The sequence below is a fragment of the Heterocephalus glaber genome, unplaced genomic scaffold (genome assembly GCF_053883595.1).
Source record: "Heterocephalus glaber isolate CG9 unplaced genomic scaffold, H.glaber_assembly_v1.0 deba00000546, whole genome shotgun sequence".
NCBI classification, from domain to species: Eukaryota; Metazoa; Chordata; class Mammalia; order Rodentia; family Bathyergidae; genus Heterocephalus; species Heterocephalus glaber.
Genome location: NW_028258147.1, coordinates 3,949,655 through 3,967,672, shown reverse-complemented (window position 1 = coordinate 3,967,672; position 18,018 = coordinate 3,949,655). Strand labels below are relative to the sequence as shown.

The following is an 18,018-nucleotide window of genomic DNA, read 5'->3' as shown; positions in this document are numbered from 1 at the left end:
GAGGGGAGGGGAAGGGATTGGGATGATTAAATTAATCTGCATGGCCACTGCCAATAAAAATGATTTTGCATTTTATATGACTATTGATTCTGTATGCAGACACACACCTAGTTCCCATTCAGAGGCCGGGCTGGCTTGGAATGTACAATGCACATGGGTGCCTGTCCTACTGCCTCACAGAAAGACTAGGCAGCACTTTGCTAAGCCAACACCCACAAAGTGCTCCTCCCCTTAGGTATGAACAGTTTAACCCAGAAAAACACCCAGGAAAGATGCAATCACAAAACGAAAGGAGCAATCATACCTCAAGTGGAAGTTTATGATGCTTTGGTTCACAATGAACATTAGTCTGTCCTACTAATGTCAGGCAATAATTCACTGTTGAGAAGCTGCCATAAAATATGATCACTTGGTGAAAGAAAAGAAAGAGCTAGAGAAAAGATTTCAGCAGAAATATGTAAACAACAAAATCTTGTCTTTCTGACACAACACTGACCTTGTTACCCCAAATTAGGTCAAAGGTTTTCAGATTTATAGCAGCATCCTAAAGCAAGTCCAGGTGGTATATGCCTTATGATTTTCTCCTGAAGTTGAAATATGGGGGTGGGGGGTACTGGGGATCGAACTCAGGACTTTTCACTTGCAAAGCAGGCAGTAGAACCACTAAGCTAAATCCCCAACTCCCTGAAGTTGAAATTTTAATGGTCAATGAGTTATTTCTAAGTTCTTCCGAATCTCCTGATGACTGTAGCATTTATATGCCACATTTCTTAATAGTACATACCTTTAACACTCGCCATCAGAAAAGGGATGCCAATCCCATCCATAACACACACACACACACACACTACAGCAGAAAACATAAAAGCCATCCAAATTGTCAGTTTCCTCACCTCCTTTCCCCTTGCCTCACATGATGTGTGTATTCAAGGAGTGAAATTATGATCACTAAAGGCAAGGTTACAAACAATAGGGACCCATACCTTTCAAACAAAATGAAAAGTCAGTAATTTTGAGAGCAGCCTATGGCTAGCTCCAATCTAGCTCCTGGGCCCCTAAAACCCATAGCGAACTCCTTTACTCTCAGCAAACTCCTAAATCCCCTCCCACCCACTCTGCTCTCTCTAAGTCCCTTGTCATGCTGCAGAGAACTCCAAAAAGCCCTTGATACACACAGGAGATTATTACAGGGCTCAGAGATGCCAACTCTGTAATTACAGCTACCCTACGATTTCCATTATTCTCATGCTCTGGGCTCAGTTGCTCCCAAAACTTCGCAGCAAAACCTTCCCAGACCCCTGAGCTTGTCGAGTCTGGGCCTCGGCCAAAAGGTGGCCATGGACCTGATAACCTCCGGGAAAAGCAAATCGGAGTTATTTCAAGGAAAGGGGTGTGGCACTCAGTGAGCTACGGATAGTGGGAGATTCCATTGTCTAGAAAAAATAAGTAAACAGACCACTTTCACTTTTTATTATTTCAAACAACAGATGTGGCAGGCAGCCCAGCCCAGCCTTTCTTTCCCAACTCAGACTCTCCCCGTGGGCTGGCTGTGCTGAACCTGCAGAAGTGGTCATCGGGCTTGAGCAAAACTATTAAGAGAATTCCACTCTAAGCCCATGGAGCAGAAAGTTTGGCTGCCTTGATGGCATGGCTCCCCCCAGGAGGACTGACAGCTCATTCCCCTCACACGACCCCTGTAGGCTTAGCTTTCAGATGTTTATGCCTCACCAGTCCCACCGATACTCTGGAAATTAAATGTAATGTCCCAGGTGGCCACAGGAGAATTGTTCTTAAACAAACCCACCAGAGGAAAAATGAGAAGTGCCAGTGCATGGCTTAGAAAGCCCAAGACTCCCTGGCAGGTGTTGTCTGTCACCATGTGCCTGGCTCTGCCCCCACCTGTCCCATGAAGGTTTCTGATGGCGAATATGCTCACCCAGTTTCCTGGGGTATTTTTGTCCCCAGTCATGGAGATGTGCTGTGCTTGGCTTCTCTGATAGGGGATAGGGTTCCACAAGGGACAGCACCAGCCTCTATTCCACCCAGGAACACACAGCACACATCTTGGAGATGACTGTCCCAGGTTCATAGTGCAGCCATGACCAGGAAACAGGTATTTTTTCCCCAATAACTGTCATTTCTGTTAAGTGCACTGAACTCTCAATGTTCATTTCACTGACACCATTTTCCAACCAGCTCAGACAATGAATGACAAAACATAAATTCTCCTCCAAGGTCTACTCTGTCTTGCCAGCAAGTACATGATCTTTTGAGAGCTGGTAGGAAATTTGATGGGTAGGAATCTTTTAGGGCAATGGAGGAAGTAAATTCTCCATGGCATGGATACTGGGCTCACAGGGGAAAAGAGTCCCAGTACCTCAAAGTGCTGCCTATTATTGAGTCTCAGTAGTGCTTCTTCTCCCTTAAGAGCAGGCAAAGTTGCTCAAGAGTTGTTCCATTGTATGAGTTGTATATGGTAACTGGGTCAGTCAGGTTCCTATCACCATAATGAAACCCTTCAGAAAATTCACTTATAAAGAAAAAAGTTTGCTTTAGCTCAGTTTTGGAGAGTCTAGTCTAAGGTGGGTTGGCTCCATTGCTCTGGCCTGTGGTGAGCCACCACAACCTGACAGGAGTGTGTGGTGGGGTAAACTCACTTATATCATGAGCCAAGGAGCAACAGAGAAAAAGGAAGGCACTAGGGTCCCACAATCCCTTTCAAGGGCACGCCCCCATTGACCTGACCACAGGACCTCCCAGTGGGCCCCACCTCCCAAAGGTTCCACCATCTTCCAATAGTGCCACCTTGGGGGCCAAGTTTTTAACACATAGGCCTTTGGGGGACATTCAGTATCCAAACTATGACATTAATGCCTTTGGGATTTAGAATTCACTTTTCCAGCAAACTGAAATCACTGAGTAATAGCAAAAAACAGAACCATCTAAACAACCAACAGAAATGTCCACCAGGTCCATGCCTGCTCAAAAGCTTCTGCAGCTCTTTCCTCAGTATGTACTTAGGCTCTTTGGATACAATTTCAGAAGAGTTTGTTTTCTGATTTCCTAGCCCACTGAGAACTAGAAGCTGCAGACTGAGGGAGGACCAGAGTTTTGAAAGCTAACCCATGCTTCCCCCAGCAACCAGGAAGTGATGAGTAAGGACATACATTAGAAGAAGAACCAGAAAGGCTGTAACAATCAGACACAGGAGCTGTGGGTGGACAACACACCCACACTTCCAAGCACCGTCTCTAGGGGTCCAAGAAGCTCAGTTGAGTGTGTGAGTAAATATCGTAAAGAGCCACAGCTGCAAGAAATGGTTCAATTATATTTACTATATCCTTTGAAGAAAGGGCAAGGACCTGTGAAATATAATTCCTGAAGATATGTAGACAATGAGAAAATTCTCTTCCAGCTGTGACACTGAAGGTGGTACACTACGATGAGGTGCACGCTTCCTAGGCGCTATGAGAGGCAGAGTGAACCACACACATCATCCTCACAGAGGCCACGGCTTCAGCAGGGTATGTGGTTTTCTTATCCAGGTATTACTCATATAATCACTCTAGATGCACATTCCCCCACTCACACTGCTCCCTGCCTCTTGCTCTCCACACTGTCACAATCCAGACCTATTTCCTGTGCTGGGAACATACTAAATCCACAGAAAAAAATGATTGCTGGGATGTTACACATTAGGATAATAAAATACACAGAGCCTTCCAGATTTGCACAGAATATTTCCCTTCGCCATTTGGAGCTGATGCCCAGAAATGCAGCAAAGGAAAGCATAGGGATCAAGGTTCAGTCTCCATCAAGCAATGCCTCTTCACTTAGTCTAATTCACACAATGTCCAAAGACTCTCAAAGGAGGCCTAAAGAATACAAGTAGGACTCCACATGGAATCAGCAACATTTCCTAGGAAAGGGCTGAAGTACAGCTATTGGCCAACAGAAAACAGGACCTACAGTTTACAGTCTTAGACTCTTAATCCTCATCAAGGAGGGGATGTTATGGTGCCTGCTCCATCTCACTGAGATGAGAACACTCCCAACACTGCCAGCGGGCCAAGATCACTTAGTGTCCCAGGGGCCAACCAGATTCTGTGGTACAGGGAGGACAGGCCAGATGCTTAGACCACATTACTTCATTCTACCTTCAGCAATTCCTATGCTCCTATGGCATCTATGGTTCTTTGTCCCACAAGTTGGCTCTTAGCTCCATTAGCAATTCTAGCAGGTCTGTACATTCCTCCATCTGTTCCCTGAATGGATACCAGATGAATGCACCAGCCAGAAGGGTTGGAGTAAGAGGAACAGGAATGCCCCCACCCCCACCTTCCCCAACCGCTAGACCTAATAAAGCCCTCGCCCTAGGGCTCAAGTCTCAGCTGAATAGACTACACCATTTGGAATAACCTAATGAGGCAGGGCTAACACATCTCCTGTGCACGCCAGCTCTAGGAAAAGTGAATGCACAGGTCATGGAGCCTGATTCCCATAACAACCTCAGCACAAAGGCAGAGAAAAGATTTACATCCATAGCAGCATATCTCAGCTCAAACAAGTCCTAGCAGCCCACAAGGCTCAAAGCATTAACAAGCCATGAGATAACAGCCATCACCTCAGGGACAGATTTTCTTCACAATCATCAAAACAACTGCACCTCATTCCTACCTTCTTCAACTTGCCGCTCTTCGTGCCCACAAAGGCCAGAGAGTGATTCTTGTAGACATATGCGATGATGGAAGTCATGCGGTCCCTGTCCTCCGTGAAGACGGGAATGCCTCGCACCATCTCAGACACTCCCAGGGGAGCATTCATATCCAGGCCACAGAAATTATCGTCAATGGTTAAGAGCTGAAAATTAAAGGAGAGAAAAATTAGGAAGGTGCATCAGGGCAGTTGTCAGGAGTATGAAGTCAGGGAACTCTAGAGCTAGAAGAATCTTTAGTGATGCATCCTCTGATACAAATTCTCCCCTTTGCATGTGGAAACCTCAATTGCAGAGAGAACAGGTAGCCTGTCCACAGTTATCTAGGTGGATACCTGCAGGACTATGGCAAAAAACACAGATTCTGACAATCTCTGTTCACCAGACTCCCTTGACCCCCTGGCTATACTCTAATCTTTCCAAGGCACCACCTTGGTGGCTTTGATTGCCCATTGTCACTGTCACCTAGAAAAGCAATAAGCCAGCACCTGACAAGTATGGGCTCCAGACAGCTCTGCTGAGGCACAGGAGGGAAATGGTCTTCACACTTGTACTCTCCAGTGGAGCACACATCCAGTGAGGACTCAAAAGAGAAAAATTAAGACCAGATGCATGAATGTGAATCATAGAATCATGACAAAGGCTATGGACAAGGGGCTGGTGAAAGGAAGAACCTCCACTCATCAGATCACAAGCAGCAGCTCATGAGACCACTCTCGGGCTCCCTATCTGTTAGAGCACAGCAGTCTTAGGGCAGTCTTAGCTTTGCCATGTACACACTAGCATTTCCCAAAGTGCCATTTGTGAAACCCAAGCTCCCCGGGATGCTCCACACAAGAGAGCTCTCTGGGCAAACTCCTGGAAAACATCCTAATCTATATAGGAGAATCATGATGGAAGTCTCTTTAAAAAGAAATACGTTTAAACTTCTTTCAGCCTTCCCAAATAGTTCATCCCCAAATCATTATTGAGCAGAATACCTGTCAGCATTCCCTGAAGAGACTACTCTGGAGATAACCTGTGGGATGCACCAACCCAACTCTTCTTCTAACTCCAGGAAGTACAACCTCAGGGGTTAGGAGTCAGCAGGGAAAGCTTCAGGGCCAGTTCTTTACAATGCCTTCACTCAGTCTCCCCCTGCTCCACATCGGATCTCCAGCTCCCAATGTCATAGCCAGATCCCCATGGAAAACAGGGGTCCCTGTCAGGTTCTATCAAGCCAAGGAGTGTGCAGACCCTCATGGTGACAGGTGAGGAGCCTGTAGCACTCCTTACCAAGGAGAGAAGCCTCATCGGGAACTTATTGGACTTCCCATCCTTTCTTGGAAGTACTGTGTGACCTCAGAAAAGTTATTCTGTCTTCCTGTGCTTTTATTTTCTGCTCTATAAAGGTGAAGGAAACAATCCCTGCTTTTTGATGGGCTACCATAAAGCCTATTGAGCTCGGGCCCAAAAACATCTTGGACCTTTCAGAGAAAGGAGTGAAATAAAATACAAGGTGTCACTTTTTTAAAGGCTCCAATCCAGCCAAAGCAACAGGCATCTGGAGAACAGCAGGCAGGCTCTTGCCAGCACAGCCGTGTGAAAGTGGCCAACTCAGCTCTCCAGGGCCTAGGGCTTCTCTGCTGTGTTCCAGAAAGGGAGGGAGACAGGCATCATCCAACTCAGGGAAGGGAATGTACTGAGCATCAAAAGCTTCCTCTGATCGCTGCCTTGCTTCTTCCCATGGTAAGGCAGTCCTGGTGCATGGGGGTAAGGGTGGGCAGGCCTGGGCAGGCAGGCCATGTGCACAGCAGATGTCTGCTTCATGCCTTTGATAGCCTCTGGCTTCTTCTACATCATCTGGTCCAACATCCCAGAACAAATGCAACTCTCACTTCTCCCACTAACCACAGGAGTCAAGTTTAGGAGGGATTTTTGAGGTCTACTCTGATGTTTACCATTCATGCCATACTGAGGACATGGGAAAGAGTCAGGTAGTGGATGGGAATGGGATGGATAGAAGGCAGGAATAGAAGGCCCAAGTTAGGGAAGGTGATGTCCATTCCTTGCTGTTAATGGGGCTAGAGGAGGGATATAATGGCAGCATTCTAACAGCTGTGACCAGGGAAGCCTAGGGTGCTGGAAATCCTCTTGGCCCTTGAATATTGGCTGCTTTTGGCGTACAAAAAAATCTGCATTTCTAAATTTCTGGGGCCTAAACTGTGCTTCAGGAAGTCTGGCATCAGCAAACTTTGTACTTGATCCATTATGACCCATTTTCCGAGTAGAAGAGACAGAATAATTATCTACCCTGAATAGGGGAAACTCGAGCAGGGAGAAACACCCCAAGTTGCATAGTCCCACACTGTCCCTCACAAATGCGCACTCCTCATTATTGTGGGTGTGGTCAGCCCTCTCACCCCCTGAATTGCATTTTTTTAGTTCCCAACACAATTTTTCCCCTTGGCTTGTCAAGACACAAGCAAATCAACCACCTACAAAAAGAGAACATGAATTTGGGAAACTGCACCACTAAATCATGCTTACTCTGAGGCAGAAAGTCAGTGACCTGTGAGCCCCTTTCATGCAACCCGGGTTTGGCTGAGGGATGTTTTCATCAGAAGGAAGTGAGGACAGCCATTCCTTACAGCCTGGGTACAGGGCCTGGCCATCTTCAACCCATACAGCTCTCTACCAGGGTCCAGCAGGAGCAGGGGCTTGGTCTCCTTGGCTGTACCATGACAGCTACCCAGATCCTTGCCTACCTCAGCTTGTCACTGGGCTTAAATGATGCAAGAGATGCAGCTGGGATTCATAAAATGGCCAGGTCAATGACATCTTTCTTCCCAAGCTTCCTATGGCTCTCCTTCCCATGATTTCTCCTTCCCAATGATGCTACAGGAGATAAGGATGTGATCCAGGCATGTGACTGAGCACAGCCCAGGACTGCATGCATGCTGAGGTCCCCCTACTGTAGCAGGAAGTGGCTTTATTCCTTGTTTCCTCAAAGCTAGGGAGATGGGTGTAGGAGTGGTGGAAATATATCACAGGACAGATGAGGTGACAGAAAAGGCACCTGTGAACAGGAAGCACTTCAGCAATGGAAGATATTGCGTGTTGATTTCTAGTGGAGATCCTGCCCAGAACTAGAAGTAGAGTGGCTGCAGGGAGTGGCCCTAGCTTGCTGTCTGAACTGCAGCCACTGGTAATGACAGCATGGGAGGAAGGACCCCAGGCCTTACAGATCCAGTAGGCAAAGGTAGAGAGAGCAGATTCTGGGGCCACCAGGCTTATCAATGAAAGCCTCAACAGGTGAGGGTGTGGATTCCTGAGCGCCCTGGGTGATGAGGGCAAGTGGCTGTACTTGCCCTGCCAGAGTCTTCCCCTGGGCCCCATTAACAGCAAGATGAGAGTCACAGCCAGAGGAGCCAGGACTGGACTCAGCTGTAATCAGGAGTTCAGCTGCGCAGGCCCAGGGCTAGGTTCCTCAGCCATTTCACAAACACCCATGGGTGAGTCATGGCCACCATCATGATGCTTATTAATTACAGAACAACTCTAAGGAAAGCACCTAAGGGTCCATCGTAAGGGGAACAAATGGGTGAATACTTGGGCAACCTTGTCAACAGACCTGCTGGGTTCCTTCTTCTTCTATCAGGAGGACATCCTGTATCTTTTTTCCACTTCCTCAAAGTCTTCATGGAATGCATGGGGCTGGGATAAATTAAGATGGATGATCCACTGTACTGCAGGGACCATGAGTTCAAGGATGGAGACCATGTTTTATGTATCTTCGTATGTTTAGCTTAGTGCCTGGTTCATGGCAGGTTAAGAAACATGTGTGGAATAGATGGATGGATGGATGGATGGGATGGATCGATGGATCCATGAATCAATGGATGGACCAATGGATCAATATTGGCTAGAAGGACAGATGGATGGCTAGATAAAACCTGGTTTCACAATGGATAACTGTAGAACTAGGTTTAAATCCTGTCGCTGCTAGTTATCTTGTGTGACCTTTAGAAAGTCACTTAACCTCTCTATTCTTCAGTTCATCATCTGTAGAGTGAGGATTATAAAAATAGTATATACTCCCTAGTGCTGTAGTGAAGATAAAATAATTTAATCTGTACAGAACAGTGTCCACCACTTAGTAAGTGCTATGAGAGTGTTAGCCTTTATTATTATCTGTTACCATTAGAAAAGTCAGATAAACCTTTTGAGTCTTGGCATCTGAGGAAATCCATCCTATCCATCTCAAAGGTATTATCAAGGTTAAGGGGGTGATGTTGTCAAGATGAAATAGTGAAGGGGATGCTTTTTTTGTTGTTTTGGGGGGGGGGGTACCAGGGATCAAACTCAAGACCCTTCACTTGTGAGGCAGAGGATGGCACCACTGAGCTAAATCCCTGGGCCAAGGGGATGATTTTTAAAAGTCGGTCAAGATGAGGTAGATGAAGGAACAGAGAAACAGTCATTCAGATCTACAAGATAGAGCACTGCTCACTAGAAGAACAAATCCAAATCTGAGGCCCCACCCCATGCCCCCTCACTCCATCAGAAAGCCCGGGGCCATAGAACACCTGCATCTTCGCATCCCTCCAGGTGTGAGCTTAGGTTCAGGAAGCCTGTTCTCTAGCCCATGGTGGGCCCTTCATTGCAGAGAGTGGTAAGGAGCTAAAGCCCCAGCAGGACCTGGGTGCTGAGGGACCCTGTACAGCCTCCCCATGGCTAGCTGAGCAGCGGTGGCCTGGTGGGGTGGTGCGGGGAGCTGGAGCTGACACTCTGAATTACAATCTAATAGCTTGCCGTGCTTCCCTTGCGCACCGCAGCAAAGGTTACCATGCAATTACGTGTCGCTACATACAAATGACAGAGCAGTTACGGTTACTTTACCAATTACAGGGAAATTGCTCCCACTCTGCAGAGAGACTGGCACTCTGAAAAGCTCTATCATCTCCACAGAAAGGGGATTTTAAATACTGCCTGTGTCCTTCCTCTGGCAGTGTCCCCACGGCTGGGGGCGAAGGAGCCACCCAAGGAGGCCAGAAGTGTCTGGTGGCGTCTATGGAGACTCCTTGAGAAGAGCGAGAGGACAGGGTAAACCTGGGAGCTGGGTATCTCTCACCACCACCACCCCAACTCCGGACTTCAGTGTCAAGCTCTTAAGGAAACATCTATCACCCTGACCACCGTGCCAATCCATCCTGAAGACCACAGGGGATGCGGTGGGGTTGGTGACTGATTCTGAAATCACCCTGAGCCCTGCTGGCACAGCCTCTGCTCTATTCCCCACACACCTCCCAACCACATGGAGCTGTTTTAGCTGCATCCCTCATCGCCCCACCTTTGCAGAAACCCCATTGAGCCCTTATTATGGGAAGGTCAGAACTGTGCCGGAGCACAGCGGTGTGAAGGCAGTGCTAACGAGGCACAGGTCAGCAGGTCCACGCCCCTGTGGGCCAATTAGCTGAGCTCTGGGACACAGACTCTTCCATAGCCATAGCCTGGCCCTCTCACCCTAGGTATCTGCTGTTTACAAATGTTCTAAATTGACCCCAAAAAGTAGACCAGGTGCTTCAGTAGGATGGTTGGATACAGGCAACTGCTGCACCCAGGCATGCTCCTGCCTGGCTGCTCTGGACCCTGGGATGGAAAACACTAAGTCAGACCCAGTTCTCTCCTTGCTCTGTGAGCAGCTCCTGGGGGGAAAGAGAAGCCTCCTAACCCCTGGGAGAAAACCTGTCCTCTGCCTTTTCTGAATGAGGAAGTGTTGTCCAGTCTTAAGAATGGGGGCCTGAGCAGCCCCCACCTTCCCTGAAACTGGGACATCAACCCTCCAGCTCATTAAACTGGAAAGAAGGCATCAGAGATCAGCCCAAGATCATCCACTGTGGGATCGTCAGACCTTTGGAGGAGCCTTTTTCCATCAAACTTTGGGTCCCTTAGTCCACTGGAACTCTTTGCTTCCATCAGGAGAACTGAGACACTACATACAGACAAGGCTTTTTTCAGTTTACTAATTTGCTTCAGAGGGTTTATAAAGGACCAATCACTAGGAGAGGCTCTAAAGACAAAGGTATAAAAGTTTGTTTCTGGCCCAAGAATTGCCCCTTTCCTTGTGGGGAAGATAGACCCAGGCTGAGACAAAACAGGCCATCCATGCCCTGTTTCAGTTTTGTACCTGGAGGAGCACAGAAAGCAAAGCCACCAACTGTCTGGTGGAACAGGCAGGACTTCCGGGAAGGGGAGTAGATCTGGGCTCAACTCCAAGCTCTCTGTGCTAAGGTACAGCACACAAACCATCTTTCACATAGCATGCTATTCTAGAGAAGAAAATAACTCAAGATCATTATATTTGACAACCCCACTTCACAAGAGAGGAAATTAAGGTCTGAAAAGTGAAGAGCTTTTCCCTATCAAATTACAAGAAAAATACAATCCCAAATTCCCAGCCCAGGGGGAAAAATTTTGATCTTAAGCAGGAGCCTTTTCTGGTGATGCTAGAGGGCAAGCTCAAAGCAAGTATCTTCCAGGCTTTGAGAAAGCAAAATACAGCACAGGATAGGAGCTCTTTCCTTTCCCATCTCCAAACCCTGAACACAGCCACCTTTTTCTCCCAAAGAGGCCCTGGGCCAATCTTCAAGAGCTGAGACTTTTTTCCTTTCTTGGGTCCACTGTTCCAAAGAAAATGAGAGCTGCAGTTAGGAAAGAAAACACAAGTTAAAAGAAAAAGAGAAGCTGGGAATGGACTACTAATCATTATATGTCAACTTCTTTGGGTTAAGAAATGCCTAACAAATTCATAAAGCGTGCTCCTGGGTGTGGCTGGGTGGGTCATGGAAGTGTGACCTTGGGGTCTACGTGGTCCCCTGCCTGGTACTCTCTGTGCTGTTCCCTGCTCTGCATTCTGGCCACCATGAGCAGAGCAGCTTTGCTCTACCATTCCTTTCTACCATTATATTCCTAGTTTGGAGCCATCCAACCATGGAATGAATTCCTTGAAACTGTGAGCCAAATTATACCTCTCTTCCTTTAAGTTATGAATATTGGCTATTATGTTTCAGCCACAAAAAAGACAAATAGTGCAACACAGTAGTGCATGCCTATTATCTCAGCACTCTGGAAAAGCTGAGGCAGAAGGATCCCAATTTCAAACCCAGCCTGGGCAACTTAGCAACTTAGTGAGTAAGGTTGGATAGAATACACCCAGATCATAACTTACACTCCTTGTCACAAAATTTAACCTTACTCACACTAGATGAGACTATGTTTAAAAAAAATTTTTTTAAGGGTTGAAAACATAGCTCAGGGTGAGGTCCTGGCTTCAATCCTTGATACCAAAAAAAAAAAAAAAAAAAAGAAGAAGAAGAGAAAGAAGAAGAAGAAAAGAGGAGAAGAGGAGGAGAAAATAAAGATGGAAGAAGAGTGGAAAGAGATGGAGGAGGAGAGGGAAATCCATGAGTTGTCTGCTAACGTGGACAGAAAAAGGCCTTTGGATTCTTGATGCTCAGCAGCCTTAAATTTTTTTCCATTAATTACACCTACACACATACACACACACACACACACCAAGAGCTGACTACAGCAGGCCTCCACTGGAATCAGGGAATCAGTGAATTACACATATGGGATTTCTTTTTAAAGGAGATATTGATCAGTTAAGCTGCAATAGCTCATGTCTAAATACAAGCTCCAGTTGTAAAGCTGTACAGAGAGATAATGATCACCCACTTATTGGGAACCATATCTCAAATATGGCCACTGACCCCAAGGTGTTCATAAATGCACCAGGTCCCAATGGACAAAATGCACAGTTGAGACCATGAGATGACTCTGTTAGCTCCCTTCTGCCTCCACAGGGATGGAGATGAGCAGAGTAGGCCCCCAGAGGTAGAAACACCTATGGAAGGCTCTAGTGGGCCCAGGTTTAGCCTCATCAGGAAGCCTGTTACTCTACAAAATATTTCCATGTATTTGAGAGATCTTGTCTGTAACAAAGAACAAAATTTTGAAAGCCTGGCTCTCTAGCCCTCTGATTGCTTTACTGTCTTACACAATCTTTCTCTTCCATGATTCCTAACCCTCTCCCAAAGGTCTGCTCAATGCCCATGCCAACCCCGCAGGGTTGAACTCTGGAAAACAAGCCAGGGAAGTGCTATCACGGGTGAAGGTTTCCCCCGAGCTCAGGCTGTGAGCATAGATGCTGAAAGGGGAATGTGAGAATGTGGCCTTATCCACTTAGTTACTAATGCATCATCTCAGAGTGATTCTTTATTGTGCCTTTTTCAATGAGATTGTAAGGAAAATGAATGTGTATAGAGAAAGGGAGGGAGAGTCAACAGCCACAGCCACAATAACCTAGTTAGACAAATACGTTATTGGAGGAGCTTAGTGAAAAGTGTCTCAGGGTTGGAAAAACAACACAACAAATTGCAGACAAGGTTCTCAAGAACAAAGAGTTTGGCATCCAAGCATCTCAAAAAGGAGGGGAGAGAACCAAAACTCAAGATAGAAGGTCATGGTGTTTTAAGAGCACTATGGGAGTCAGGGGAAGTCTCTGATGCAGGTATTGGTTGGGTTAATTAATGCACCTATTTACAGAAAAAGGAAACCCATGGATAAAGGTAGCACTTCTTTTTATGCTCATTTTGAAATCTCTGTTTTATTTGGGGACAAACTGTGGCCCAGTGCCACTAGATATCTAAGGGGACTTTCCCTCATCACGATAACACGCTAGCCTTCTAATAGGGAACAAAGGCCACTAATTTGAGCTGCATTGCCAGAAGAGGGGCATTACTTTCTGAAAGCTGGGCTGTAACTCACCATGAGCTTTAGCAATGCTCGTATTGAAGGGGTTGCTAAGCAGAGTAGTCAAAGAGCAGCTCCATCAGGACCCTGGGGGTTGGACCCATGACCTTCTCCTCATTAGCTCAGCTGCAGAGCCTTGTGCTCCTCCCTCTGACCAGCAGCCAGGGCTATGGCACAATGACCTGGGGGATGGTCTGGACAGGCTAAATCTATGGGCCAGCTTGGCAAGAGGACCAGGACTCTGCAAATGGCAACCACTCTGGGGACTAATCCAGTAGCCCAAACTGAATGCCTGCAAACCCCAGGGAAGCTTCCCAGCCAGTAGGCAGTACCAACTCAAACCCACCAGGTGCTACCTCTCCCCTCCTGCACCTCAGTACCAGATATCTCAGCAGCTGCCTGTTGTGCAGATAAACCCCACACTGCCAGCCCATCAATCTCCAGCTCCCTCTCCCTCCCAGAGTCTACGGCAGACAACCTTAGCCGCCACTAGAACTGTAATTGAACCGAGAAGCGCCATGATGATTAAGTTTGTGTGTTTTCTGGCGGGCACAGGAAAGCAGAGGCCCTGCTCACCAGGCTGAATTATGGGGTAGGTCATTCCCTAGTTAGTGGGAATAAATTTTATTAGCCCCACTCTTGCTGCCACCGATCTTCCTATGTTGCTCCTCGGGTCCATGTGTGAGTCTGGGTAATGTTGCTGCATGCAGGATAAATCAGCCAAACCAATCCCATTATATTTTGGAACATAGACACAGACACAGTAATGACAGTGAGGAGCATGCAGCTTTTCTTCTCTGCAACCGATCCTAGTTCCTGTACATGGACAGCATATGGGGGAGCCCGGCAGGAGGAAAGATGTAAATTGAGAGATCAACGGTGAAAAGCCCCCTCAGTAGCCACTTGTTTTTTTCTTCTTTCCGCTAACTTTGCTAAGGAAAAGAAACAAGCTCATTGTGTGGATGTGTTTGCATTCCCTTCAGCCTTGCAGAAGCTAAAGGACACCTGAGAATAACAGCAGGAAGGGTGTGGTTCAAAAAATACACCTCCTCTTTCAAAAGCATTCACTTAGCTTTCCTAACCTGTGCTGTATAGAGAAGGCAGGTGACAAGAGGCACATCCCGAGGCCTCCGGATACTGAACATAAATATTGATACGATATAGCATAATATAACTTAAGGTTCAACTTAAAGCTCTAAAAAGCAGATATTGATATAGAAAAAAAATCTACCAATGAAATCCTAGCAATATTATTATGTCCCTTTCTGTCCCATTTAGTGCGAAGGTGGACATACAGGATGGTGCTATGAAAATGTTTATGCCGTACAAATACCAGGTGCTTTTTGTTATTTATTCATGTTCATGTATTTCTCTTTGCACTTTATAAAGGCATGTTATTTTATTAGCTCCTTCTTGAAGATGAAATATGTGCGTGAGAGCATAAGGGGAACTTCTCACCAGTTCATTTCATCTCATAGGCTGGCACTGGCTAGGACGAAAGAGGCAGACTCTCAAACCAGTATCCTGGCCAAGACACTGTGGGTGATAAGAATTGAAGGGAAGGCCCAGAAAGCCATACCTGGGCCAGTAAGCAGGACTGGTCCATGTGCTGATGGACAAGCGGCTCGATTTTCCATCTGGGCTGGGCTGCAGCTTACAGTATGAGGCATATGCGTACACATTCAAGAGGAATCTCACTGTATCTCCTGCTGAGTATAGCGTGTGGGCGTGAGGGAGACAGAGAGAGGCCAGGAGATGACAATGCTCAGGGAGTGAGTACGAGTGAGTTAAAGAGAGGCTGTTAAAGAGAGGCTGTAAGAGGGAGAAGCAGACAGCAGCAGAGAGACATCACTGAAGGGAGAGACAGACACCTGAGAATGTGAGTCAGGCATTAAGAACAGAGCAAAGGCGTGTATGCATGTGGGTGTGTGTACAGGTGTGCACACTGCTTTGCCAGGCGCATACAATGATGTCTTGGTATATCAAGGCTTCGAGTCTTAATTCCCTGCTCAGGAAGCTCTGGGCTGACGTCTCTTGGCAGCTGCCTATGTTACAATTCAGCATTAGGATTCCTGTGTCCTGCATTCTCTGTGCTGACTCACCGGCCTCCAGGGTGGGTGTCCTAGAAGAACATGTCCCAGCTAGGAGGCCAACTCAGACCCATTTCCCTTGCTGGACCCAGCACATTACAGGGCTCAGGTACCTTCCTGAACCCCAAATCACCACACATGCTTGGCTGGGATGGGACATTCATTGCAAGCCCTGCTGGCTAAAAAAAAACATGAGGTGAGTAGTCTTTGCCCCTGAACAGCTGAGACAGGAGCCATGGCAAGGGGACAGAGGGAAGACTTGATCCTATCAAGACTGAAGGTACCAGATTATAGCCACCCAAATGCTAAATAGGAACCCTGAAATATGGGCCAAGGACCCTGAGGGGTGAGGGGTGGCCAGTGGAGAGGAGATTGTAATGTATGTGTGTGAGTGTGAGTATGTGAGTGTGGTGTAGGATCTGTGTGTTTACTGGGCTACAGCCTGTGGCAAGAGCAGTGAAGGATAAGGGTCAGGAAAGCGGGTGGGAGGGACAGAGCCCAGTAGAAAGAGCAAACCTGGCCTACCAGCACCATAAAAAATAGGAAACAAGCCCATCTAGTCAGAGTCATGCTTTCTGCTGACAGGGAAAAGAAAACACCCCAAGCAGACGGCAGAAACAACCCTGGGACCCAGGACAGCTGCTGGGCCATTCCGGATGCTTCCTTCCATGCAGTTTCAGGATCTCAGGTGCCAGGCAAGCCTGAATGACTGTCCAAGCTGGGACACGAGGTCAGCCTGAGTTCACAAGGTGACCCTATCACTCCCCAGGTCTATGTGCCTGGCAAGCATATAGTGCATGGGAGGGGTCTTTTCTTCACACTCAGAGACTCACGCTGCTGAGGAATGGAAATGACACTTTAGGTGAAAATGCAAGCTAAGCTCTTTGTACCTCTGTGACCCTCATTGGAGCAGAAGGACTGGCGGATAAACCTGGAAGTCAGATGGGAGCTCAGTCCAGCCATGGTTCCCCCAGAGGCTTCCAGAAGTATGGAGGCTTCTCTAGGTTACAGTGACAGGGCAGTCCCACTGGCACCTAGCATTCAGGGTCCAGGATCACAAGTGGCCTTCAGTATCCAGGCACTCCCCATACCAACAACTGCCCATCCAGACAACTGCCACTAGTGTGCCACTGAGAAATGGCAGAGGAGAGGTGCCAGGCTGGGAATAGATGCACAGTAGGTTTCAGTCTACCAGCTACACAGTGCTGAGGGAAGAACTTGACATTTCTGCCCTCCAAGCCTCAGCTGGAGAAGCTGCCTGCTCTTTCTGCTGTCATGCAGTAAAGAAAAGGTGACAAAGAGCCTCAAAAACCAGCAAGTAAGAGGCCTACAAATGGCTAAATGTTATCATCAGACAGCCTGGTGGCCACCACTCCCTGCTTCCATTACTGGGGCCTGACACATGTGAAGTGGTGATTCTGGAGTATAGTTCGGCTCCACAGAACCAAATTTTCTAGTGCAAGGTCACTCTCAGGTCAAATCTTGAGGGGACAACAAAGACAGCGACTTGGACCCATCTCAGTGTCATACCCTTTATCCAGCTTATCAGCCCTAGAGCTGACACCACCTGGTTCTTGCTCCCACTTCTCAATTGGTTCAAAACTTGGGAAGATTTGAGTGAAAAGACTGATGATGACTCTCATGGCCACAACCTTTGCAGCCATCACACAGGTCATAATGACTCGTTCTCTCCTCCACAGTGTGGGCAGATGGACGCTGCGCCATGATCTTTACATACATCAACAGGGAGTCCATAGCCAACGACTTTTCCAAAACCTATCATGCGTCACAATTCATTAGCTCACTTGGAGATAGAAGGCTGGTGGTCAGTGAGATGTTCCCAAACACCTGAAGGAAGAGAGAGGAGTATAGATAGCCACACCTGAGCAACTCCTGGACATTGGGCACTTGGCTCATGTTGGAAAAAGACCTTGATTGATAGCAGAACATCCTCCAGCAGACCCACACCAGGTCAGAAATGTTAGGTGATGTAAAAGGGCTGGGAGCTGTCACCTTGGCCTGTGCAGAGCCCCAGCACATGACAAAAACCAGTGTATGGTCTCCTGAGTCCTACAGTCATATGCTGTGCAGATAGAGGGTGTCAGGGAGTCGGCACAGTGGCCTTCAAAGAGGGCCGGAGATAGAGATGCCCTTGTGCTGAGCTACAGAAACAGAGACACCAAGTCACTGTGATCAACCCACCTGGATGCCCACCAGCACATTGGCCTCAGATGAATCTTTAGCTCTCTGAGTCCCAGGACAAATTAGTACCCCTGAAAGATCCTTCTAGGGGTCTCCTTGTGCCCAGAACCTCATGAGATCCTCAGAGAAATTTCCAGACACTAGTACATGTGTTCCTGAATCCGCCCTCTCCATTCATGCTAGAAAAAAGCAAGACATAGGAACAGAAAGGCCCAG

General features: G+C 47.3%; 1 protein-coding gene across 4 annotated transcripts in view; it reads right to left on the bottom strand.

Moving 5' to 3' along the window:
• Plxna4 (plexin A4) overlaps positions 1-18,018 on the bottom strand; it is a 460,590-nt gene that overhangs the window by 357,181 nt on the left and 85,391 nt on the right. For all 4 annotated transcript variants that reach the window (XR_002386688.2, XM_004856316.4, XM_013076511.3 and 1 more), the window contains one exon: positions 4,678-4,860. Coding sequence is in view for 3 of the 4 variants with exons in the window: in XM_004856316.4 (XP_004856373.2) it covers positions 4,678-4,860 (183 nt within the window). In the remaining variant the exon portion in view is untranslated. The remainder of the gene's footprint in view (positions 1-4,677; positions 4,861-18,018) is intronic.